Below are 27,536 nucleotides of genomic sequence, written 5' to 3'. Positions count from 1 at the left end.
AGGAGGAGGATGAAGGTGACTGGCAGGCTGAGCTGGGTGGGTACATTGCCCCATTTGCCCAAATGGGCCAGCCTCCGCTGCTGCTTGCCATGTTCCCCACGGCCTCCGTTTCCCTCTTTCCTCACCTCTTCTGTGTCAGTTTTGAAGCTGCAAGATCCTCCGGGCTGAGAACTCTGTTCTTTAAGCTATAAGCTTCACACAGATTGATGGGGCTGTCTAATTAATAAGAAGGACCGGCAGGAATCTCTTAATTAGACGCCTGATACAAATGATGCTATAGAATGAGTTTCCATTCCTTCCATTTCCAATGTTGAAGCACTGAGTGGTGATGCTTAGGTAGGCATGGGGGAGGGAGGCTGCCCCCAGGATGACTTTGGGTCCCTCCAGATGGGAGTTTTCTGCTTGTCTGTTTGTTTTGGAGTGTGTATTCTGCAACATGTCAATAGTGCAATCAGAGTGGAGTTATACTGGACCATCCGTACGTCATTCTGCAATCCCAGTTCAGCAATGCCAGCGCATTATTGCCATGCTGAAGAGCACCATTATTATTATTATTATTATTATTATTATTATTATTATTATTATCCTACCCCACCTTTTTCCCTGACAGAGACTCAAGGTGACTTACAGATAAAATAATAATACATACTTAAAAACATGGAGAAAAAATGATTTTAAAAACAACTAAACATTAATATAATTAAAACGCAAACAAACATATAAAATTTACTAAAAACATGCAGATGATTACCATAAAAACAGCACAGCACAAACCCTTTCATTAAAAGCAGTCAGTTTCCAAAAGCTGGTTGGAATAAGAAGGCCTTCACCAGCAAGGTGGGAGCTAGTCCATCTCTTCTAGGGAGAGAGTTCCAAAGTCTGGGAGCAGCCACCAAGAAGGCCATCTACAAGCTCAAGGTGACTTGTGACCCTCACAACAACCCTGTGAGGTAGGATAGGCTGAAAGCAGGCGACTGGCCCAACATCACCCAGTGAGCTTCATGGCCAACTGGGGATTCGGACCTGGGTCTCCCAGGTCCTAGCCGGACACGTTAATCACTGCACCACCCCTGACTTTAAGTTACAGGACATGCACAGATTGTAAATGAAGCAGTGTGTCCCCCACAAAAAATAACCTGTTGAAAGTAGGATTGCATAAAACTGCTCAGATTCCACCGTGAGCTGAAATCAACATGAGTGCAAAATAAAAAAGGACATCTGGTGTGGGGAACCTTTGGCCCGGTCATATGTTCCTGAACTACAACTCACACCTCCCAGGTTATTGGCCATGCTTGCTGGGGCTGATGGGAGTTGTAGTTCAGCAACCTCTGGAGGGCTAAAGGTTCCCTGTGCTTCCGACTCTTTTATTTGCAGCTGTGGCTTAGCATGCCAGCTGGGTCTCTTTAGGAGGAACTGGGGGGGGGGGAGACACTCTTAAACCTTCTCTCAGTTCTTTCTTTGAAGTATCACCTGGCATCATATCATGCCAGGAGATTGACAGCCAGGTGACCCTGCCCACCTGGCAATGTGGCCGAGTACTGGATCCGGCCTGCTAGCTGAATCCATAGTCACACCTGTGGTTTATATGGTGATGACACATGGCGGAATTGTTTTTTTTTTTGGGGGGGGGGGCATAGCATTTTGTTCACACCACACTGAGCGACTGGAGGTGGTGACATTTTGTTTTCATTTTCTCTGCTGGCCGCCCATGTGCTGTGGGTGTTTGAACATATCCCCGTTTCCAGAGATGGCTCCAGTTTATTATTATTTTTTGGAATCTGATGGAGGCAATTTTTTTTATAGAGCCCCCCCCCCCCCCGGTCCCATAACTGACTGAGACAGTGGCATGGTGAAGGAGATCGCTGGCTCTGAGCTAAGGCAAGGGGGAGAGGGTGTGTGAAATGGATATATTGCTGAGCAGGCAAATTGTCAATTTCAGTTTCTCATTTTTCTAAACTTAAATTCAGCTCCCCACTTTTGCACACCAGCTTGCAACAGATTTGTCTTCAGTTGGGTTCGGGATCAATGAATTGGTCTGTTTTGTTTTTTCTGAGGGTTTCGTACATGCCAGACATTTAAAGCACACTAACTTCCCCAAAAGAATCATGGGAACTGTAGTTTGGTGCTGCAAAGTATAGCTCTCTCTGCGTGGGGGGTAAACTACAGTTCCCAGGACTCTTTGGGTGAAACCATGTGCCTTATATTTGCTTTAAATATATGGTGTTTATGCAGCCTCAGTGTCTCGTTTTCCCTGTTCTCAAGCTCAGCTCTTCACATTTCCACATCACTTTGTGCTATGTTTATTTTAAAAAGTCTTCATGAAAATCAATCCACATTTTAGTACAGACAGTATATGTGCATTTTTTGCTTAAGATACACATTTTTGCAAAGCAGTGTGTTCCCTAATATAATTCATTTTGGTATGTTATTTTTGCTAGCCTATGCATTTTTCATGCACACTTCCCCTGAAGTATATCCTTTTTTTTTTTTTTTGCACAACTTATTTGGCTAGGAAACTGCATTGCAAAATTCAGAGGAGTGGCGAGGTTCAAAGGAGGGCCAGGTTTCGGTTCGTGGATTGTTTCAGAATGTGCAAATGAGGTAGATTTCACCTCTAGCTGGGAGATGAATCAAATTTCTCCCCATCCCTATTGAACAGGACTTTTCCTAATAGCAGTGGAGGGGGATTGCATGCAAGGAGTTGAGGTCCTAGGCCCGAGATAACACTGAAAGTCCCCAGCATATTGCACTGATCCAGATTCTAACGACAGGGATGCAGATCTTAGTGCCACCTGCCCAGCGAAAGCAACACACAGACGAGGCTGTGCCTCTCCAATTTACGGCGAGAAATGCAAATATTGCAAAGCTTACAACGTAATGAATGTCATCTGCTTTGCAAATGGATGATAAATGCTCTTTGGCCCACAACTCATTTAGTGTGGGGCTATATAGCTTCCCTGGTAGAGCTCTGCATGCAGGAAGTCTCAGGTTAAACAATATCCAGTTGAAAGGATCTTGCCTAAATAGGACCGAGAAAAAGTCCCTGCTTAGGCAGGAGTGAGGAGTTTAAAAGTTGGCAGTTAAAATGCGCCTGCTGAATCTCTAGTGACAGCGAGTTCCACAGGATGACAGCAAAGGCTCAGTTCCTCATTGTTGGCATAGTTCTATTTATTCTTGCTGTAAACTGCTCAGATTTTTTTAAAAAAATGAATTAATGGTATATAACTATCTTTTATGATAAATAACTATCAAGCGTAATCAGCAAAGAGCTGTTAGGTAGGGCAACAGAGATTACCTTCTTTAGTAATGACTGAAGCCCACAGGGGATCCAGTACTGAGTGTCGGACCTCAGTGATAACAGTGGAAAAACGGTGGGTTAGCTGTAAAGAGCCTCCAGTCTCCCAGCATTTTGGGGCAGGGATATGAGCACCTAGCAAAAGTTTAGATTTGTAGAATTAAGGTGCTGTGTCACCCCATCACGGCAAATCTACTTTGGAACTCCTTTCTTATTGACACCAGGCAGGCTCCCTTGCTATATTCTTTTTGGGACCTAATTTAAAAAAAAACACCTATTTGTGTTTAGACGAGCTTCTCCAGACATGTAGAGTCTTGATATGTGCTTTAATTTCCTTTTAGCTTACTGTTGATTTAAATGATCCCAGATTGACTCCAGTCAAACTGGCTAGGATTTATAAGAAAAAAAGACAGAAGATGTTGGGAATGTATGTTGGAGGAGGGGGATACATATCACATGTGGTGGTGGTGTAAAAAAGTAACACCATATTGGGAACAGATATATAATGAGTTAAAAAGACTACTAAAATATACCTTCCCAAAAAACCCAGAATTGTTTCTGTTAGGACTGATGGGGAGAGAAATCAAAAAAGAGGACCACAGAATATTTATGTATGCAACCACCGCCGCCAGAATACAGAAGTGGAAATCCCCAGATATCCCAACGGTGGAGGATTGGAGGGTGAAGATGGTAGAATATCTAGAGTTGGCCAGGCTGACTGGAAGGGTGAGAGATCAAAAAGACCAGAAATCTCAAAAAGAATGGTGTAAATTTAGAGAATATCTGAAAACATATTGTAAACCAACAATAACGCTAACTGGCTTAAGATAATACCTACAGCTGTTTAAAATAAGAAAGGGATACGCTAGAGAGTAAATAATGGAAAAAGAGATAGAAACTAAAAAGAACGAGCGGTTAAAAGAGAAGAAAACAGAAAACCAACTGTTAAAGAAGGAGGAAGCTGAAGCTAACAGAATTTATAGAAAATGGAGATAAAGTATAATTATAGATGAAGGATGGAGAGGGGTAAGAGGGGTTGTATTGGTTGGATATATATATTGTAATATGTAGAATAAATAACGCTGTACAAAGTTGCATGAATATTTTGATTTTATTATTATTTTTTTTCTTTACATACCTGAAAACTCAATAAAAATTATATGGAAAAAAATAAAATAAATGATCCCAGATTTCTCTTTGAGGTGGGATTGCTGCATTTCAAGCCTGTGCTAATGTCAGAACCTGGGACAGCACCTGGTGAAAGCTAGAGATGCAGATCAGGCCAAAATCACATTGGGGGTTGGGGTTGGGTTTGAAAATATAAATACAAGTATACGATACTAGCCGGAAGTGCCCGGTGCTGCTTGTAAATTCGAAGAAACTAAAATACACTGTGAATTTTATATGGATAGGGTAATTTATGAGTTTCAGGGCTGCATGCACCCCCACCCCACCAATCCTGGACTCTGAACTGACCTGGGCAGCTCCTGCTCCAATCCTGAATCCATTTGTAATTTTGTGCGTAGGTGAGCTAAAGTTTAATTAGGGTTGATTCAAAAATGGCACCCCGTGTCCAAACATAGACGGAAGCTGCTGCCTCCACTATGAGAACCTTTGTCCCGTGTCTGGCAACGATATCACAAGAGGCTTCCAAGTTGGTGCAAATGTTGGCTGTGATTTTTTCAGAGCCCTCCAAATTACGCAGGTTGGCCCCATCACAACAGATTTGACGGAGACCCACCAAAGGGGGGGAGACAATGTATTTGGAGGTGCGTAAATTAGCGTAGTTTGGACCCCATGGTTTGCTTCCCCCGATAAGTGAAGTCACACCGAAGTCATGTTTTGGTCCACCATCTTGATTCAAAAGGGTGCCCAGAGCCCAATGATTGACGCAGACTGCCACCCCCACTTCAGGAACCCTCGTGCTGAGATAAGCAATGATATCCGGAGAGTTTACAGAGTCTACATAGGATGGACGGACAGAGAGGCAGACAAACCACTCCCTAAAACAGGCACCCCCAAACTCGGCCCTCCAGCTGTTTTGGGACTACGACTCCCATCATCCCTAGCTAACAGGACCAGTGGTCAGGGATGATGGGAAATGTAGTCCCGGAACATCTGGAGGGCTGGGTTTGGGGGTGCCTGCCCTAAAATATACATGTTGTTGGCATCTGTCTGGAGACAATGGAAGAGTGTGCCTTTGGGGTTAAAGTCAAACCATTAAGAGAGTCACAGCCCCTGCTGTGTCTGTAGAGACCAGTAAAGGGAGAGACATGTTTTGTTGCAGCTGGGGCAGAGGAATGCATCCAGTTTTGCTGCTACAGGTGCACTGTGGTGTTTCTTCTCTCTGCTCTCCTCCCAGTAGTCACCCCTCCTCTGGTCACCACTGTGGATACACAACCTGACTGCCTCCAGGCCAGGGCCGGTGTGTCCATTTAGGCGGACTAGGCCATTGCCTAGGGCACGAAAATGGAGGGGGCGCTGCCGAGCCTGCCCTGCAAAACCCCTGCACCACCGCCGCCCTACCAAAGTGTGCGCTCGCGCTCCTCCTGCCTATGGAGGGGACGCCGAGAGCTCCCCAGCGGCGGTAGTGGCGGCAAGTGCCCACAGCTGAAGCCTTCAGCTATGGGCGCTGCCGCCGACGCCGCCCGCCCGCTCGCCGAGGAGCTCACAGCGTCCCCTCCACAGGCGGGAGGAGCGCGAGCCAAAAGGAGAGCTCAGCGCCCTCCCGCCCATGGAGGGGACGCTGTGAGCTCCCCAGCGGCTGCAGTGAGCAAGCGGAGTTCAAAGCGTCCCCTCCACAGGCGGGAGGGCGCCAAGCTCCCCCCTTGGCCCGCGTTCCTCCCGCCAATGGAGGGGACACAGGGGCATCAGTGGTGTGCGTGCGTGCATCATGACGCATGCGCCCGGGGGGGCGCCAGAAGGTGTTTTTGTCTAGGGCGCAAAAAGCCCTAGCACCGCTCCTGCTCCAGGCACTGCGATTATCTGCAAGGGATTCCCATGCAGAAGAGTTAATGTAGCCAGCCTTCATGTCATGTTTTCAGACATCTTTGTAGCACAGAGCTGGTCTGCCAACAGGCCTAGTGCCTGAAGCCAGCTCCCTGCAGAGCACACCCTTGGGGACCCTGCCATTTTCCATCCTTTGAGCATGACCAGGCCAGTGTAGACGTCGCTGAGACAGGAGTGCAAACAGGCTGGGGATTTGGGCTTGGGAGAGCACATCTTTGTTTGAGATTCTGTCGTGCCATTTGATGCCCAAATATCTCCCAGACGCAGGCATGTGGAAGGTGTTGAGGCATTGCTCGTGGCGGGTGTAAGTTGCCCATGGCTCATTTCCATAGAGCAGCAGGCTCAACACACAAGCCTGGTAGACCTTCATCTTGGTACTGGCCGTTAGCACCACATTACCCCATATCTTTTTGGAGAGGCGAGCCATTGCCATAGCTGCCTTGCCAATACATTTGTCCAGCTCAGCATTGATGGGGAGGTTGCTATGTTCATCGGAACATAGGAATATTCCTTACATGGAGGCACACTGATGAATGTGTCTGGTGGGCACACCCCTTGCTTTCAATTGAGATGCTTAGCACCCCCTCTTTGCATGCAGAAGGCCCCAGATTCAACCCCTCCATCTAGGACTGCCTGAAACGCTGTAGAGCTGCTGCCAGTCAGTGTAGACAGTACTAAGCCAGATGGACCTGGGGCCTGACTCGATACAAGGCAGCTTTCTCTGTTCTTGTGCCGTAAGGGAAGGGCTGAAGCGCAGTGGTTAGAGCATCTAGCTCAGTTGGTTAGAGCGTGGCGCTGATAATGCCAAGCTTGCAGGTTCGATCCCCGTTTGGGACAGCTGCCTATTCCTGCATTGCAGGGGGTTGGACTAGATGATCCCCAGAGTCCCTTCTATGATCTGAAAACCCCAGGTTCAATCCCTAGCATTTCCAGCTAGCATTGGCAGACAACCCTCTCTGAAACCCTGGGGAGCTGCTGCCAGTCAGTGTAGACAGCGCTAGCTTAGATAGGCCTGTGGTCTGACTCGACAGCTTCCTATGATCCAGAAGAAGGGTTCTGACTACTTGGGCGAAACAAATTTGACCATCTTCCTCCCCTCCGAAAGAGAGACCTTGCTCCTGTTAAAACGGCGTCTCCCTTTTGTCTGCCCTCCGACGCACAACCAGCTGTCCTTTCGGGAGCCTGGCACAGTTGGGGGGGGGATCATCTGTCACTATAGTCAGGCTCTCACCTAATGTTGGAAATATGCGTTCATTAAACTTTCAAGCGCAGCCTCCCTTTGCCAAGGGAGCTCTCCAAGGTGGGTTGTATTTCTGCTCCTTCTCTGACGGAATCGCTGGTTGACCTGCGGGTGGGGGATGGACTCGGGCGATTGTACTCCACCTCGAGCGGTTGGCTCCGTGCCTTTAATTTATCACTATTATTATTATTTTTCTCTCCACCTGCGTTTCTCCTTTGTTTTAGCGAGATCTTAATCTCCCAGCAGGGCAGGCCGAGGGAGCAGTTTCCAGCCTCGGCTGACGTCAGTTGCAGCTCCCTCGATTAGCTGGCGCTAGGCGCTGGGAGAGAGGTGCAGCTGTCGTCCCTCTCCCTGGCGACCAGGTTTCATGCCATCCTTACCACCTCTTGCTTCAGCAAGTTGACACAGTGTGGTCCTCTGAAGCTCAGCAGGGCATGTTTACTCATTTATTTCAATGCCAAGCGGTTCTGCCCGTTCTCCACAACAACCCTGCGAGGGAGGTCAGACCGAGAAGCAGCAGCTGGCCCCTGCGGTCATCCAGTGAGATTTATGACCGAGTGGGGATTCGAACCCTGGCCTCCCGGGTCTTAGCCTGACCCTGTTACCACTACACCACACTGGCTCTCCTGGGCCTGGGGCTTGCTGTCCACACAGGCTAGCACGGAAGCAGGGGTGGTGCTCGCCTCCTGAGTACACTTCAGTTTTCCCAGCAGTTGTAGGCAATGGAGGTAAAGGGGCAGTGGCGCAATAATTGTTTTCCTTTCCAGCTGGTTTGCTAGCTGTGACCCCTCTTGGACAGAGGTGACTTGGCCACTGTACTCCGTGCTCCATGCTAAGTCCTGGATTGGATGACTGCAATGCGCTCTACATGGGGCTGCCCTTGAAGACAGCTTGGAAACTTCAGTTGGTCCAAAATGCAGCTTCCAGATTACTGGGTGGGGTTCCATTTAGATCTCATGTAACCCCTGTTTCTTAACAGCTGTGCTGGTTGCCAGTTTCTTTCTGGGCACAATTCAAGGTGCTCATGTCACCCCTATTTTCCGGAGGCAACCCTAGTTTTACAGAAGCTGTCCCGGTTTCATGATTTGATCCCGGCATGTCCTGCGTTTCCTTAGCGGACCCCTATTTTCATCGGAGAAATGTTGGAGGGTACTGGAGTTATGCGGCCCCCGAGCCAAGGAGATATGTAACTATACAACCTTTAGAAGTCATCTGAAGGAAGCCCTTATACAGTGGTACCTCTGGTTAAGAACTTAATTTGTTCCGGAGGTCCGTTCTTAACCTGAAACTGTTCTTAACCTGAGGTACCACTTTAGCTAATGGGTCCTCCCGCTGCCGCCACGCAATTTCTGTTCTCACCCTGAAGCAAAGTTCTTAACCCAAGGTACTATTTCTGGGTTAGCGGAGTCTGTAACCTGAAGCGTCCGTAACCCGAGGTACCACTGTATAGGGAAGTTTTCAAAAACGTTTTGTTATTTTTTTTAATCCATGTTGAAAGCCGCCCAGATTGACTGGGGCAACCCAGTCAGATGGGCAGTGTATAAATAGCATCATTATTATTATCGAATAGGACATCCCTATTTTCATCAGAGAAATGTTGGAGGCTACGACATTGGTGTTTAAAGACCTAAATAACTCGGACTCCAAATACCTGGAAGACTTTTCCTAAGAAGGGTTTTGGTTTGATCTAATAGGGCTTTTAGGTTCTTATGTTTAGGAAGATGAACCTAACACACCCTGGCTACTGCTGCAGAATAAAAGTAGTGAAGGATGACAGAGGGATAGAAAGAAGATAACAACGCAATAGAAAATGTGTCTTGATTTAGGTTTAAAGATAAAGGTAAAGATACCCCTGACCATTAGGTCCAGTCACGGACAACTCTGGGGTTGTGGTGCTCATCTCGCTCTATAGGCCGAGGGAGCCGGCATTTGTCCGCAGACAGCTTCCAGGTCATGTGGCCAGCATGACTAAGCTGCTTCTGGCGAACCAGAGCAGCGCACAGAAACGCCATTTACCTTCCCGCCGGAATGGTACCTATTTATCTACTTGCACTTTTGGTGTGCTTTCGAACTGTTAGGTTGGCAGGAGCTGGGACCGAGCAACGGGAGCTCACCCCGTTGCGAGGATTCGAACTGCCAACCTTCTGATAGGCAAGCCCTAGGCTCTGTGGTTTAGACCACAGCGCCACCATATCTATCTATCTATCTATCTATCTATCTATCTATCTATCTATCTATCTATCTATATCTATCTATCTAATCTATCTTCATCATCATTATCATTATCATCATCTATATCTATCTACCTATCTACCTATCTATCTAAAAATATATAAGGCACAGCCCCCATTGGAGAGTTTGTAGTGCCATATCACATTTGAACCACAGCAGAGGTGAGGGAGAGGGGCTGCTTAAAATGGTGGCCGCTCAAGCGCTGCTGCTGCTGGCACCAACAAAGCCCAGCCCACTTCCTCCTCTAGGCAGGGCAGGGAGAAGCCAGGAGGAGGGAGGGAGGGAGGAGGCGCTGCTGAAGATTTGGGGCAGATAAATGAAAGAGCTCCACACAGCGGAGAGCTAATCTATGAGAAATTGCTGTCTTGATCCACAGGCCCAAAGGAGGGCTCAAGGGATTGGTTGGGTGCAGGGATACCAAAGAAGGATGTCCAAAAACATCAGAGGGATCAGTTCTAGTGCTTTATTAAAGAAAGGTGTAGACTTACAGCAAATTGGCCCGCCAGGTCTCCTAGTCTTTACTGACACAGGAAGGACATGGCAACAAGGAGATGGCTTGTCCACACCCATGCATTCTTTATACACATACGTAGAAGCAGACACCAGTTTGGGTAGCACTTCCCATCACTCCATCTGTCCAGAGGAGGGCACAGGTGGTAGATACCCAAATCTTACAGATAGTTCCCCCTTCTGGGCTCAGAGCCCAGCAACCCCAAGCCCACGGATAAGGATAGCATCAAAGCGAGCCAATTAGCCTATATCAAAGCAAACGAACACAAACATCCATGAGCTCCTGGCCAGCCAATTAATTGTGGGGTTATCTTGACTGCCAAGATGGCGTTTGCAGAGCTTCTGGAATGGTTCAACATACTTTCTTCCGCAGGAGGCAGTGGTGGCCATGAACTTGGAGGGCTGTAAAAGAGGATTAGAGGAATTCATGGAGGAGAGGGCTATTGAAGGCTACTAGCCAGGATTGTTATGCTCTCCCTCCAGAGTTGGAGGCAGTAATGCTTCTGAATACCAGTTGCAGGAAACCACAGGAAGGGAGAATGATCTCATGCTCAGGTTTCCCCTTGGGGGCATCTGGTCTGCCACTGTGAGAAGAGGATGCCGTAACAGATGGGCCATTGCTCTTCTTGTGTTCTTATCATCTTATTGGAGGTATCTGATATTATGGGAGCAGAACTCTTCCCAGTCAACTCGCTTAGATCCAGCTCCTTACTCTCTGGCTCCCCTTCAGGTTCTGACACTTCCTGGGGCCCCAGTTTCACCTCCCACAACCCACTGGGACCTTCCCTGGGGCCATCAAGTGCCAACTCCCCAAAATCCTCCCATTGCTGCCAAGGATTGGACCATTCCTTCCATGACATCTCGAAGGGCCCCAGGGCCTCGGCCCAGTATACCTGAAGGAGCATCTCTACCCCCCCCCCATCGTTCAGACTGGACACTGAGGTCCAAATCCGAGGGCCTTCTGGCGGTTCCCTCCCTGCGAGAAGTGAGGTTACAGGGAAGCAGGCAGAGGGCCTTCTCGGTAGTGGCGCCCGCCCTGTGGAACGCCCTCCCATCAGATGTCAAGGAAATAAACCAACTATCTGACTTTTAGAAGACATCTGAAGGCAGCCCTGTTTAGGGAAGTTTTTAATGTTTGATGTTTTAGCGTGGTTTTAATATTCTGCTGGGAGCGGCCCAGAGTGGCTGGGGAAACCCAGCTAGATGGGTGGGGTATAAATAATAAATGATGATGACGATGTTGATGTTGATGATGACGATGACAACGACAGTAGCAATGGTTGACAAGGCTCCCCCATTCCTATTTGTGAAGAAGGGAGAGACTTTCAATGGAGTCAGATTCATTAGCGTGGATGGGGTAATGCTCTCAGCCAGCCCCTACCAGCCTGCCTGGTTTACTCATAACCAGCCCAGGGGATGGTCCTGGCTGTCAGATTCCTCCTCCTCAGTCTCACAGAAGAAGGGAGAATGGGGGCAAAAATAGAATTAGCTGCCTCTGCCTGCCATTGACTCTGGCTCCCCCTGCTGTTCGGCTCCCTGCCTTCCGCCCTACCACTGGGTGCGTTGACCCATTTTCTTGAAGGAAACCCGTATTGGAGTCCTGAGGCAGTTGAGCAGCTACGGACTCTCCCCTCTCATCACACCGCTCCCCCCTTCTCCCCCTTGCCTGCCATCTCCATGGAGAATAAGCTGTTTGAGGGACACAGAGAGGGGGCTGAGGATAAATATTTTCTCTTATCACCTCGTAGCCACAGTCTCTATTCAGGTATCAGCTTGCAGGATGCTCTTTCGAAATGAGCAGAGGCTGGGCTTGTGCTGGGCAAAAGAGATGGAGAAATGAGCAGAGCTTTTGTCTGCTTCTACTTTAAATTTGCATATCCTCCTTTTCTGTTTAAACTCCTAACAAGGGATGGACAGAGAACCTGTCAATTTCAGTTTCTCATTTTTACAACCCTAAGTTCTCCACATTTCCGCACCAGTTTGCAATTGTTTAAAAACGAAGTCCTCGTGAAAATTCTTAAGTGTTTTAGTGTGAATTTCTCCCAAGTATACACATTGTTTGCATGCGATTTCTCCTGATATACGGTACACTTTTGCAAAGCAATTTTCCTAACACAATGCATCTTTCCATGTTATCATCATCATCATTATTATTACTAAAGTTCATTTGTGTGCAGACTTTAGTAAATGTATATTTGTACATGTTACTTGGTCAGAGAACTGCCTTGCAAAATTCAGAGGAGAGTGAATTTCAGAGAATGGCTGTGTTTCAGTTTGCATGTTATTTTACAAATTGCAAATTAAGTACGAGTGCCTTAAAATGTGAACTGAGTTGAATTTCTCTCCCATCATAACCAAAGCGACTTGCAATGCCAGGAGAACAGCATACAATGAAGAAATAAAACACTGAATGGATAGATCTCTGAGGACAGTGTTTTTTATTTATTTATCTATTCATTCATTTTATCTATTCCTTTATCTAACAGCTTTATATCCCAATTTTCCTCCAAGGAGCTCATAATGGTTCTCCTCCCTCCTCCTCATTTTATCCTCACAACAACCCTGTGAGGTAGGGTAGGCTGAGAGGCAGTGACTGGCCCAAGGCCACTTCAATGAGCTTCATGGCTGAGTGGGGATTTGAACCCTGGTCTTCCAGGTTCAATACTCTGTGCCACACTGGATGTCTATCCCGTCCCTTCCTCCTTAAAGGGTTAGCTCCCTTACACAGAACAGGACTCTGGGCAGCTGCAAGAGAGCCCTGCAGGCTGGCACCCCACTGCCAGAGATGTTGTCTAAGCAAGGAGCTGAAGGTAACCCAAACTCTATGTAGCCTGAAGGTCAGGATGTTGTCTGTTCCACATCTCTGGATTGTAAAAGAGGCATTGCCTGATTTTGCAGTCTGTGGCTTCAGCAAGGTTTGGGAAATGAAAATACCGCAGGAGACTTATCTTCTGAGGATGGTGGCATGGCAGGACTGTGGCTGAATAATAATAATAATAATAATAATAATAATAATAATAATAATAATAATTTATTTATACCCTGCCCAACTGGCTGGGCTTCCCCAGCCACTCTGGGTGGCTTCCAACAGGATATCAAAAATACAATAAAAGATCAAACATCATTAAAAACTTCCCTAAACAGGTCTGCCTTCAGATGTCTTCTAAAAGTCAGATAGTTGTTTATATCTGATGGGAGGGTGTTCCACAGGACAGGTGCCACTACTGAGAAGGCCCTTTGCCTGGTTCCCTGTAGCTTCACTCAGGCCCGGCTCTAGGTAGACCCCCGGTGGCGTAGGGCACCATGGCGCCGGCCCGCCAGAAAGGCGCCGCGAGCTGCGCCCGCCTGCTGGCCGGCCGATCAGCCGGTCCGCCGCGCAGCTGCACCTGTGGGAGCCGCGTTGCGCGCTGCGCCCACCCGCCCACCGCGCTGGGAAACGGGGCGGGAGGGCGCCGGAGAGATCCGGCGCACCACAGCGGCAGGGGCGTTTAAGACGGCCCTGGCTTCACTTCTCGCAGTGCGGGAACCGCCAGAGGGCCCTTGGCGCTGGACCTCAGTGTCCGGGCTGAATGAAGGGGGTGGAGACGCTCTTTCAGGTATTGGGGCAATTTTCCACAAGTTAAACAGTTCAGACTGTGTCTTCATCTGTGTCCTCAGATATACATGCAAGGTGACGGGGGCGAGTCAACCTCAGGGTCGTGGTGTGTTTGTTGGCTGGGAGCGAGACAGGAGTGATACCGGTAGCTCAGTCGGTAGAGCATGAAAATCTCAGAGTTGTGGGTTCCAGCCCCATGTTGGGCAACAGATTCCTGAATTGCAGGGGGTTGGACCAGACGACCCTCGTGGGCTCTTCCAACTTTACAGTTATATGATTCTATGAAGGGGAGGAACAGGTAAGGAAACCATTGTCTCAAATGAGGCCTCAGCTAATGGAATCAAACTTTCCAGCAAATTTCCAATTCAGGTAGTTTCATGCTGGCGTATTCACTTGCTTGCATGACAGAACCAGGAAAAGGAAAATGGCAGGAGCTTCCCAAGCTATGGGCAAAGCATGATGGCAGCAAGTTGGCATGTGAGGTTGGAACAGCATCATTATGACGGGGAAGGGAAGGTGCAAAAGATGAAAAGAGTGGGGGTTTGGAAAGCACAGCAAGATCTTATTTATATATATAAAAATGTAGGCATTGCGTGTGCAGAGGTCACAGCCTTTCTCCATAACTGTTGAACTGTAATGTAACAAATTTGGCCACAACGTTCCATGCCCATCAGTGAGGGATCTGGCATTAAAAAAAATTCCAAAAAAAGCACAGCTTTCACACCTAAAATAGTGAATAAACGCAAAACACAAATGACATCAATAACCCCTCCCCCCCAAAAAATCCACAGCAACGCGTGGCCGGGTCAATTTATTGGGTTTATGAGAAGCCAACAGCCAGGACCACTCCTGGTTGGAAGCATTCAGAGGAATCAACACTGAGATGGAAGGGGCATATTTCCATCTCTGAGCCAATAGTGTCCATGCTGCTTTCATCGAATAAATAAATAATCGTTTCTGCTCCATCGGAATCTCTGTACCTAAAATGCCGACCAGAGACAAATGGCTGATGAAGATGATGGACTACGCCGAAATGGCGATACTGACTGGGTAAATCAGAAACCAGGAAGAGAAGAACTTTGAGAAGGAATGGGGAAAATGTGTAATGTATTTAAGAGAACCACTGTAAACAACTAAAAACTTTGGCAGGATCTGACTCATGCTTGTAATGTACAAAAACTATGGTGAAAATGAATTATTTTTCGTAATTTTTAAAGAGAAAATAACAGAAGCAGTTGGGAAAAAAAAAGATTGATAAAAGTAACCCCGGAAGGGCGGAGGAGAGTCGAAGGATTCAGGGAATCTTAAACGATGAGGTGGATGTTTTCTTTGAATTTAATTTTTTTTAAAAAATAAAAATATATTTTAAAAAAGAAAAAGATATTGGCAGGGCAGCGCTTTGTTTGCCTGGCAGAACAACGGACACAACCCTTTACCTTTTGACTGTAGGTGACATTCAAGCCACACAGAAACCAGAGGTTTCTACAGATAATTTCCTCTAAAAGGAAAACCTCTCTCCCTTCTCTGTCCAGGCAAGCAAGAGGTGTTATCACAGTTCAAGGGGCACATTCCAGCCAGGCAAAGACTCTGAGCAGCACCAGTGAGAGTTGTGGCCTGGGAAGAGTCCTGAGGTCCGAGCAGAGAGTACTGGAGGGCCACATTCACACCTCCCACCCCAGACCTGAAGTTCCTCATCCCTTTGTCAGCATCTGCCAACACACACCTGGTGAAGTCATATCCGGTCCACAACCTGACAGTTATTCTTTTGGGGTGCTGCTACGAGACACCTGTTGGTGTCTCTGCAGTGGAAGAACCAGCAGGGCTACGAAAAAGGCTGAAGAGGCAGACACCCCTGGGTATATAATGCAGCGCCACCTTGTGTCAGGAATGGTGAGCTGCAACTTAACAGGGACTGGAGAGAAGTTTTTCTCACCCTCTCATAGCTCTTGGACTGTAAGACAAGCTGAATGCTGGAGATTTAAGGGCAGATAAAATAAAGGACTCACCCATGTGTGCAACACATTGTTAAACTGTGGAACTCGCTGCCGCAGGACACACTGACGGCCACCGATTTGGCTTTGAATGAGGGATTGGACAAATCCCTGGATGAAAACGCTATGTCAGGGGTCAGCAAACTTTTTCAGCAGGGGGCCGGTCCACTGTCCATCAGAACTTGAGGGGGGCCGGACTATATTTTGGAAAAAAATGGCACATTCTACTCATGTAAAAACACCAGGCAGGCCCCACAAATAACCCAGAGATGCATTTTAAATAAAAGGACACATTCTACTCACGTAAAAACATGCCGATTCCCGGACCGTCTGCAGGCCAGATTTAGAAGGCAATTGGGCCGCATCTTGTCCCCAGGCCTTAGCTTGGGGACCCCCTGGGCTATGCTCTATACCGGGGGTCGGCAAATCTTTTTAGCCGCGGGCTGGTCCACTGCCCCTCAGACCTTCTGGTGGGCCAGAGAAGTGGCACCTGGAGGGGGGAGCTGGAAGAAGAGGTGAGGGGGGCAAGTAGTCCACCCCCCAGCTGCTGCGCTTACCTTCCTTGGGGCTGCTGCTGCTGCCGCTTCTCATGGGTAGGCAGAGCGAGCTCGTCCGCTCTCTGGCCCACAGGAGCACCAGGTCGGCTGCGGCGGTGACAGAGGGAAGATGAGCTTCGTGAAAGGGCTGGCTCCGGAGAGGGGCTGCTTAAAATGGCGCTCAGCCAGCTCAGTCCAGCCCCCTTCCTCCTCTAGGCAGGGCAGTGAGAAGCCGGGAGGAGGGAGGGAGGAGACACCACCGAAGTGTGTGTGAGGGAGAGGGGGGGGGAAATGCAATGGCTCAGAGAAGAAAAAAGGCGCAGCCTGAACAAACAGAACCCCCACGCCAATCCATGGACAGTCCGTGGGCCAGATCCTGAAGGCAATTGGGCCTGATCCGGCCCTAGGGCCTTAGTTTGCCGATCCTGGCTCTATACCTCCACTGTCACAGGCAACAACACTTCTGAATATCCGTAGCTGGAAGCCACAGGAGAGAAGAGTGTTCTTGTGTTTGGGTCCTGTTTGCAGGGTTTCCCATTGGGGCATCCAGTTGGCCACTGGGAGAACAGGATGCTGGACTAGAGGGGCCATTGGCCTGATCCAGCAGGCTCCTCTTACATTCTTATGCTCTTATTTTCTTCTGGTCAACTTTGTGAGCCTGTGTGCCAGTGATGGGCTTGGCCAGAGGCAAAAGGAGTTAGAGCGACGAGGGCAAATTTTTGCCTTTGTGCAATAGGCTGGCTTAAAAACAACAGAACTATATACCTTTTTCAGTCTGCTTCGAAAATGACAGTGACCAGGAAGGGTTTTGTTTTTGTTTTTTGCTTAAATCCTTTTGCAAAAATAAAAATATCATTTTTGCATTATGAAAGGGGATCTCTGAGATTTTAAATAACTGGACCACAGGGTGTGTAACTCTGTTGTGCCTGGATCTTATTTGCATTTACCTATTGGGCTTTCTGAGTTCTTTTTGATTAAAAAAAAATCTTTGTAAAAGAAAAGAAAGAAGCCTATGAAGAAAGTGGTGTGGTAACTTAGGTTTGGTCAAACTTGCTTGCTCAAAAAAACTCAGGGGCTTGAAAGAAGATGGAAGGATTTTAATAGACTATTGGATAAGATCTGGACATGATTGATTAGAAAGCACTGAATATAAGAGAACGAGTCTGAAGTATGGGAAGTCAATTTTAAATCTGTATAATTTGGCAGAAGATTTGGATTAATTGTTTAATTGGTATTTGTATCATTTGAAAATGGATTAGGTGTTTAAATTGGAAAATCTAATAAAAATGTTTATTAAAAAAAGAAAGAAAGTGGTGTGGTAAACTTGAGCAAAATTACTAAGAATGAAATACATGCTTCCGTTTCCATGGGAAATAAAATAAGTGTGGGGTGTATGATTGACTCTTTATCTCAGGGACGCTGGTTCAAGTCCCACATTGGGCAAAAGATTCCCGAATTGCAGGGACTTGGACTAGTTGATCCTTCCAACCCTTTGTTGTTGTTTAGTCGTTTAGTCGTGTCTGACTCTTCGTGACCCCATGGACCATAGCACGCCAGGCACTCCTGTCTTGCACTGCTTCCCGCAGTTTGGTCAAACTCATGTTTGTAGCTTCAAGAACACTGTCCAACCATCTCGTCCTCTGTCGTCCCCTTCTCCTTGTGCCCTCCATCTTTCCAAACATCAGGGTCTTTTCCAAGGATTCTTCTCTTCTCATGAGGTGGCCAAAGTATTGGAGCCTCAGCTTCACGATCTGTCCTTCCAGTGAGCACTCAGGGCTGATTTCCTCAAGAATGGATAGGTTTGATCTTCTTGCAGTCCATGGGACTCTCAAGAGTCTCCTCCAGCACCACAATTCAAAAGCATCAATTCTTCGGCGATCAGCCTTCTTTATGGTCCAGCTCTCACTTCCATACATCACTACTACAATTCTATAATTCCATGACTCTCCCCGTAACCACTTTTGAGTCTGCCCCCACTCCTTACTAGACATGGTGGCTAGATTCTGCCCCCACTGTCAGTGGCAATATACCCCCGAGTACCACTTTTATTTATATATGGAAAAAAATTGAATGACATAAATAAATGGCGGCAACACCTGCAGGTGTAATTCATTAGGGGCCAGGCCGCGAACTCCTAGAGGGTGCGGAAGGGAGCATGGCGGGGAGAGGAGGGGGTAACATGCCTAGGGGGTGGGCGGGATCTCCTGACAGACAGCTGCCTTGACTCTGCCTACCTCCTGTCTCTTCCCAACCCTTTTCTGTTTTCCAGAGCAAACTGGTGAAGTACTTCAGCCGCCAGCTCTCGTGCAAGAGGAAAGTGGCCCTCCAGGAACGCAATGCCAAGCTCGAGGGCTTCCCGCAGCTGCTGCACTGGTTCCGCATCGTCAACGTCCGCAAGGAGGTCATGGAGGTGAGCTGCGTGCAGGGTCTCAGAGGGGTTGGCCCCTGCCTCTTCCCAAGCCTCCCTCTTCCAGCTTCTTGTCCCTCCAGCCCCTCTCCCCTTCCTCTGTTCTGTGTGCCTTTGATGGTGCTCTACGAATCGCTCCTTTTTGGAGCAAGCGCAATAAGACGGGGACCAAACTGGGGTCGCTAAAAAGCACAGCGGAAGAATCATGTGCTGTGAGGTCACAGTGCTGAGGTGTTTTAATTCAGGCATCCCCAAACTTCGGCCCTCCAGATGTTTTGGACTACAATTCCCATCATCCCTGACCGCTGGTCCTGTTAGCTAGGGATCATGGGAGTTGTAGGCCAAAACATCTGGAGGGCCGCAGTATGGGGATGCCTGATTTATTTAGTTAGTTAGTTAGTTAGGTGATGTAAAGCAGAGGCAGTTGAAAGCACACTGAAAAACTGAAGTTCTCTGCAAACCTACACTTCACTTACGTTTTTTTTTTTAAAAAAAGTTTTTACAGTGGTACCTCAGTTGTGGAACATATCTGATGCTGAAAACCTGGAATTAAATGCTTCTGTTTTCGAACGTGCCTCGGAAGTCGAACGTCTTCCGCTGAGTCCCCCCCCCCCCAATTTTCTCCATTGACTTTGCAGACTGCCGTTTGCGCCTTGGTTTTTGAATGTTTTGGAAGTCGAACCGTCTTCCGGAACAGATTTTGTTCAACAACCGAGGTAAAGGTAAAGGGACCCCTGACCATTAAGTCCATTCGCGGACGACTCTGGGGTTGCGGCGCTCATCTTGCTTTATTGGCCGAGGGTGCCGGTATACAGCTTCCAGGTCATGTGGCCAGCATGACTAAGCCGCTTCTGGCGAACCAGAGCAGCACACGGAAACGCTGTTTACCTTCCCGCTGGAGCGGTACCTACCGTATTTATCTACTTGCACTTTGACGTGCTTTCGAACTGCTAGGATGGCAGGAGCTGGGACCGAGCAACAGGAGCTCACCCCGTCGCAGGGATTCGAACCGCTGACCTTCTGATCAGCAAGCCCTAGGCTCTGTGGTTTAACCCACAGCGCCACTCATGTCCCTTTAACAACCAAGGTACCACTGTATTAAATATTGTATTGTGTTTCAAAACAGCCAAATAAACAAGGAAAAATACATCTAGCGTCTCCCCTTTAGATTCATAGAGTCTTTTCCGCAGTTGCTTTATGAGACACTATTGTCATATTGCTGGAGGGGAAAGAGAGGGAGATGCAGGGGGTAAACAAGGGGTGCGCATGGAGATAGATAAAATCAGAAACACCTTCACTACCTGTTCCTCCAAAACAAACTAAGGAAAATTCCCGCGACACTAAACAGGCCCACACAGTCCATGCTTAAAGCATGGAAGGAAGAAACAGGAACATGGAAGCCCAACCGCATCTCATTACCCTTATTCCATCATTCAGCCCAAAGCATCCATATAAAAGATCTGGCAAGCTAAAGGTCTATCATATCGCCAACTTTTACACTTCACTTCCTTTTTTTTCTTTTTGTAACATAAAAACTTCGTTAGAGCCAAAATTCACAATATGGTATGTGGTTACAAAGAACCGTTCCTAGGATTGCCTTATTTTGAACTAGGGGCCTTGTAGTTATAATTCTAACACAGGCATAGGCAAACTCGGCCCTCCAGATGTTTTGGGTGGGACTACAACTCCTGCGATCCCTACCTAACAGGACTGGTGGTCAGGGATGATGGGAATTGTAGTCCCAAAACATCTGGCGGGCCGAGTTTGCGTATGCCTGCTCTAACAGTAGTTTGATCTCCAGTAATGAGTACATGGTCATGTTTAAATCCATGCAAATAATGTATTTCACTGGTAGATCTCCACAGGATGGTCCTTTTTGAAAGGCACAAAAGTGGGCCAAGATATGGTCAGTTGGCAACCCCTGACTCTTTTCCAAGCCACAATTTCTGCTGACTCTCCCAGGAAGCAGTTTTTGAGATATGAATATACAATGACTCAGCAGAACCCACCTATGGCAGCATCATCACCTACTCAGCCAATCACCTTTCTTCTCTCTGTCCCCTTATGATTTGAAGCTTGCTCGACAGATGACAACCGGCCGTTGATTACTGGTGCTTGAGTGTACCAGTATGCGCTTTATCAAAAGGATTGCCGGTTTTATTACTTTTATATATTCTCTGATCAAATCCCTCTTTTAAGGTAAGAGACAAATAAAAGGAAGCACTCCCGAATATAAGCCGCACTCTCCTTCCAATTTCAGACCCTGAAAAATTAAAAGTGCGGCCACACTTCACTTCTTTGATGCACTGTCTCCACAGGTCCACAAGAGGGCAGCATTGCTCAACTCTGTGAGTCTTTTTCCCACAGGAGAAACAACAACTGGCTTCCTAAAAAAAAGCTCAACAACTCTGATAATGATCACTCTGATCACTGCTAGTTTTTTAATACTGTGAGTAGATCGCAGAGACTTGGAAGCTGGATGCCCCTGATCTAGCTCATATGCATAGGCTTAGCTGGCAGCTCCTTTTCAACACTAAAACACCTCTTTTTTTTAGTGTTAAAGGGAGCAAAATGAGAAATAGGATGGGAAACCTTTGTTCTTTTTATGTTGGGTCACTTTCTCAGTGGAAAATCTGAAAAGCAACATAGGGCCATAGGAAGCTGCCTTAGCCTGGTCCTTGGTCCATCTATTTCAATACTGGCAACTCTGACCGGCAGCAGTGGTTCCCCAGGGTTTGGGGCAAGGGACATCCCAGCGGTAACGGAAGACGCTGAGCGTTGAACTTGGGACTTTCTGTGAGCAAGGCAGATGCTCTACCCTTGAACTACACAGTAAGCAAATCTTGAAACTATAAACCACTTCTGATAATACCTAGGAAACATCAAGGGAAGAGCAGAAGAGCATCTGTTTGCATGCAGAAGTTCCCATGTTCAGACCCTGAAGGCATATCCTGCTAGGGCTGACAGAGAGACCCTTGCCTGTAACTTTGCTGCCAGTCAGTGCAGACAGTCCTGAGCTCGATGGGCCAACGGTGGCCCTCCAGGCATTTTCATCTGGCCCTTGGGACTCTGCCCAGGCCCTGCCCCTCTTTAGCCCTGCTTTGTCTCAGCTTCTAGGGAATCTCTCAGACCAGGGGTCCCCAAACTAAGGCTCGGGGGCCAGATGCAGCCCAATCGCCTTCTAAATCCGGCCCACGGACGGTCCGGGAATCAGCATGTTTTTACATGAGTAGAATGTGTCGTTTTATTTAAAATGCATCTCTGGGTTATTTGTGGGGCATAGGAATTGGTTCATATTTTTTTTCAAAATATAGTCCGGCCCCCCACAAGGTCTGAGGGACAGTGGACCGGCCCCCTGCTGAAAAAGTTTGCTGACCCCTGTCTCAGACCAAGCAGGCTGCCATAGTCCTTTGACACAGATAGCATTGTTTCTTTTTTTCAATCTCACTCACTTCTTTCTTTCTTTCTTTCTTTCTTTCTCTCTCCCCCCCCCCCCCGGCACTCTATTTTTTTATAGATGAAATTTTCTTAATAAAATATTACTATTAATAGTAAACAACGCACAGACTCCAGGGGCTGCACACTGAATTTGAATTTCCGTATCGTAAATCAAAGCTGCTCGCAATATAGTTAATATTCTTTAATATGCACAGTTAATGGCTCAAATGTGTCCTTGAACTGTAATGGGGCATCTTAGAATCATAGAATTATAGAGTTGGAAGGGACCCCAAGGGTCATTTAGCGCAACCCCCTATAATTCAGGAATCTCAACTAGACCATACATTACAGGTGGCCATCTGACCTCTGCTTAAAAACCTCCAGGGATGGAGAATCCACCACCTGCCAAGGGAGACCTTTCCACTGTCGAACAGATCTTGTTATGTACTAAGCTTGGATCCTAGAACAATAGGCAAGTAGGATCCTAGAATGCAACAACTGATTGGCTTGCAGGAGAAGACCAATCAGGCTCCAGGAAGAAGTTAACCAGCCTATTAGGCTGGTAGGATCATAGAATTCAACAACTGATTGGCCTGCAGAAAAAGACCAATCAGGCTCCAGGAGGGAAGCAGAACCAGCCAATCAGATGGGACTCATTGTGTGAATAATGTATATAAAAGCTTGAGGTTTGGGGGGCCATTTCATTCACTGTTTTACTAGCTGCAATAAAGAGCATGAAGTCACTACAGTGACTCCGAGTATATTTCAGATCTTATTGTCAGAAAGTCCTTCCTGATGTGTAGTTGGAATCTCCTTTGTGTTTAGTTGGAATCTTTGCATTGTTCTGTATAATTGCTGTTTCAATGAAAGATCTTTTGTTCAGTACAAATCTCTCTCTCTTAAAAAAACATTTATTCAAAAGCTACAATGCAATACATTTCCCATCAATTTATCCGCTCCGCAGTTCAAATACCTGAAACCATCATTCTCCCTGAGCCCCCCAGGAGCCCCATGGGGCAAGCTTACGCTTATTTAGCAGGAGAGCTGTTTGCGATGTCACCAGGTAATTTTCGCTACCCAGAGAAAACTCCCAGTTGCGCTTGGCAACTGAGCAAGTGGCTGAATGGCTCGATGTCACATTCAGAAATGCAACTCGTTAATATCTTCTTGGCTTCTTGCTCCCCCCCCCTCTCAAAAGTCTCTTGGGGAGCCCAGTACCTGGGAGCGATCTTGCCCACCCCCGCAGCGCCTTAAATTGCCCCGAGGTGCAGAGGCGCACTGACCATTTCCATGGGATTTCTGGCCCTTGGCTATTTCTAGGAATAGAAACTTCATAAATATTGAATCTGTTACTTACCTTGGCTCCATCTCCAGCACACATTTAAAGCGGCGTTGTACCCCTTAAAGCAGCCCTGGGTTCCCTCGGAGAATCCCGGGAGCTGTAGTTTGTTACAGGTGCTAATAAACTTTATTAGAATTCAAATTAAAATACATTTACAAACAAACAAACAAACAAACAAACAATAATATAAAAATAATAACATACAAAATCATATATAAATAATAGTAGAACATACAAAATAATAATGTACAAAATCATATATAAAAACAAACAAATAAACAAAAAAACAAAAATCATACATTCAGACATACATTTGTACCCAAAATCAAAATAATCAAAATACATTTAAACATATAAATTTAACCTATAAATGAACCTATAATTATCCACTATGTTCCTAATTTCCCTTTAATTCATACACATTTGTTTCTTCCCCTGTATCTCCTCCTCCCATAATAGACTTCCACTTATCTCCATCTCAGGTTCTTTAGTTAATATACTCTGGTACTGCTTCCCCTCAATCCTATGTATATATTCCAAACATTGATACTGTATCTTATAATTCTTATATGACATCTTAACTCAAGATAAATCACCTTCACTCGGCTTTGTCAACTTAAATCAAATCAACTCAATACGAGGCGTTAGAAGTAGACCCAAGACTTCACCGCGGGGCACTGTCCTTTCATGTACTCTCCAAATTTTTCCCAGTTCTGTTGAAATTTCTTATTAGTATGCCCTCTAAATGAATTGGTCAGATTATCCAAATCTTCTCCTGCCACTCCAGAATATTGGGTACTTCATGCTTTTTTCCAATAGGATGCAATCAAAGTTCTTGCAGCCGCCATGGCATACAAGAACAATGTTGCATCCGGTTTTTATAATTGTGTTATCCATTATCCCCAATAGAAAAGATTCAGGGCTTTTCTTCATGTTATATTTGAATATTTTTTTGATTTCCTCGAATACTTGGTTCCAAAAGTTCCTTATTTCCCTGCAGTGCCACCACGCATGTATAAATGCCCCCGTCTCCTTCCGGCATTTCCAACATAAATTATACAGGTGCTGAGAGTTGTTAGGAGACTCCCCACACCCTGTTCCCTTCACAGAGCTACAGTTCCCAGAGTGGTCTAACAATCTATCCCTCTTCCAGGGAGTTCTGGGAATTGTAGCTCTTGTGAGGGGAACAGAGATCTCCTAAAAACTCTCAGCACCCTTAGCAAACTACAGTTCCTGAAATCCTTGGGAGGAATCCAAGACTATTTAAAATGGTACGACACTGCTTTAAACGTATAGTGTAGATAGAAACATTTTAAGATCCAGAGAGGAGAGAGAAGCAGTGTGTTTATACCCTCCAACATTTCTCCAATAAAAACAGGGACATCCTATTTAATAATAATAATCATAATAATAATAATACAGTCAAACCTTGGATCCTGAACGCCTCCGTTTTGGAATGTTTCAGCTCCCGAATGCCAAAAATCTGGAAGTAAATGCTCCAGTTTTTGAACATTTTTTGGAAACCGAATGGCTGACATGGCTTCCGCTTGAGTGCAGGAAGCTCCTGCAATCGATCAGAAGCCGTGCCTCGGTTGTCGAACATTTCAGAAGCTGAACGGGCTTCTAGAATGCATTATGTTTGACAACTGAGGTTTGACTGTAATAATAATAATAATAATAATAATTATTATTATTATTATTATTATTATTATTATTATTATTATTATTTTATTATTTATACCCTGCCCATCTGACTGGGTTGCTCCAGCCACTCTGGGTGGCTTCCAACATATATAAAAACATAATAAAACATTTAAAAAGCTTCCCTGTAGAGGGCTGCCTTCAGATGTCTTCTAAAGGTTGTTATCTCCTTAGCTTGGGGGGTCTCATAACTCCCTACCCTACCTCCCTACCTCCAACATTTCTTTGATGAAAATAGGGACATCCTAAGGAAAAGCGGGTGGCACTGTGGTCTAAACCACAGAGCCTAGGGCTTGCCGATCAGAAGGTCAGCGGTTCGAATCCCCGCAATGGGGTGAGCTCCTGTTGCTTGGTCCCAGCTCCTGCCCACCTAGCAGTTCGAAAACACGTCCAAGTGAGAGTAGATAAATAGGTACCGCTCCGGCGGGAAGGTAAACATCGTTTCCATGTGCTGCTCTGGTTCACCAGAAGCGGCTTTGTCATGCTGGCCACATGACCCGGAAGCTGTCTGCGGACAAACGCCAGCTCCCTCGGCCTATAGAGCGAGATGAGCGCCGCAACCCCAGAATCCTTGTCCGCAACTGGACGGTCAGGGGTACCTTTACCTTTAAGGAAAAGTGGGACATTCTGAGATCAAATCAGAAGCTGGGGTGGCTTCTGTAATTCTGGGACTGTTGCTGAAAAATAGGGACACTTGGAGGGTCTGTTTACTCACTAAAGAAGATTTAATGACAAAACATAAGAATCTACTTTTTCGTTAATTTTGTATTTCAGGTGGCGGGTGATGTAAATGTATGATTTTCTTTTGTTTGTTTTTTGTCGATGTGTACAATAAAGCATAAACTCAAAAAAAAAAAAGCAGCAAGGCTCTTCCCAGTTATTTGTTTATTTATTTATTTGCAAAGATGTCTAGACTGCTAGCGTTAAGAGAGAGGAACCCCCCCCCCCAGCGTTGAACAGCTTAAAAATCAATAATACAATTGCATTCATAAGACAAGTACAAAACAGGTCTTAAATCAAATCAATAGACCAACATATACAGTATAACTGGATCACCCCTTAAGGAAAACCTTGTGTTAGTAGTAGCATTCATTGGGAGCAGGTGCCTCTTGGAGCTGGTAGGGTGCTGGGCATGGAGACCAACAGTAGGTGGCGCTAAAGACAAAGGCAGACAGAGGCCAATTTAATTCCAGTTTTGATCCCATCGTCCCTGCTGGGGTAGCACTGAGATAGGGTGGGGAGTGGGGAGGAAGCTGCCAGGCAAGGTCCCTGGCCTGGATGTTCTGTAAAGAAGAAGTCAGGCAGGCTAAGGGACTGGCTAAGGGCAGGCCGAATTTGTTGGGGGCAGTTCCCCGTTTGCTCTGAGTTGTATCCAATATTACCATTTAATTTTTGCCTGGTTTTGTGCCTATGAAACAAAAAGAAAAGATTTAAAAAATTTAAACCATAAAGCGACACAGCCTGGAAGGACAGAAGTCCAAAAATACAGCGTGGCTCCCAAAGGATAATAAAGTGTTAACTCATTCAAAGGTTCCCTTTACTAATAACAAAGCTATGTAAAAATGAGTGTATTCTCCACCTGTGAGTTCCACAGGATCGATAATAGAGGTTCTATAAAGCCTTAGAAGAGCCAGACATTTGCTTATGCCGGTGACACAGAGCACCTGTCTGCCTCAATATTTATGTACGAAATTGCACCCAAAATTTGTCCTCCTCTCGGCAAACCCATTGGAATGAAGGAACCCGATTCAAACCTGATTCATCCCACTGGGTCTGTTCTAAGTAGGATATGTTTGGCTGCAACCCATTTCAGGAGGATGTGGCTGAGTTGTTGATCTCTGGCAGATTCGCTTGGCCTGATGAAACTCTCTTCCTCCTTCTTATGACACTTGCCTTTCCCCCCTCCCTCTAGGAAATCACTCCCGGCCAGTTGAACCTGGAGGACCTTCTGGAAATGACGGACGAGCAGGTCTGCATGACGGTGAAGAAGTTTGGGGCCAACCAGGAAGAATGCGCAAGGCTCAACGCCTCCCTCTCCTGCCTCCGGAGCGTCCATAAATCAGGTGGGAAGGTGTGCTCTCCCTCCCTCCCTCGCTGATGACTGGGTGTCTAACTTTCAGTGGAGAACCTTGGGGCCCTCCCAGTTAGGTTATTCTAACCCCAGGCTTCAGGACCTCATCTCCAGTGGCCCATCTAGTCCAGCATCCTGTTCTCACAGTTACCGCACTGAACTGAGTGCA

The 27,536-nt window shown here is 46.6% G+C and overlaps 1 protein-coding gene across 1 annotated transcript in view; it reads left to right on the top strand.

Annotated features, from left to right (window-relative positions):
- Positions 1 to 27,536, top strand: part of KSR2 (kinase suppressor of ras 2) — a 187,100-nt gene that overhangs the window by 6,114 nt on the left and 153,450 nt on the right. Inside the window, exons 2-3 of the mRNA XM_035098517.2 lie at positions 18,678 to 18,818; positions 27,209 to 27,359. Coding sequence (XP_034954408.1) covers positions 18,678 to 18,818; positions 27,209 to 27,359 — 292 coding nt within the window. The remainder of the gene's footprint in view (positions 1 to 18,677; positions 18,819 to 27,208; positions 27,360 to 27,536) is intronic.

This window comes from Zootoca vivipara, chromosome 17, assembly GCF_963506605.1.
Source record: "Zootoca vivipara chromosome 17, rZooViv1.1, whole genome shotgun sequence".
NCBI lineage: Eukaryota > Metazoa > Chordata > Lepidosauria > Squamata > Lacertidae > Zootoca > Zootoca vivipara.
The sequence above is the reverse complement of the archived record's forward strand: the minus strand, read 5'-3'. Positions and strand labels throughout refer to the sequence as shown.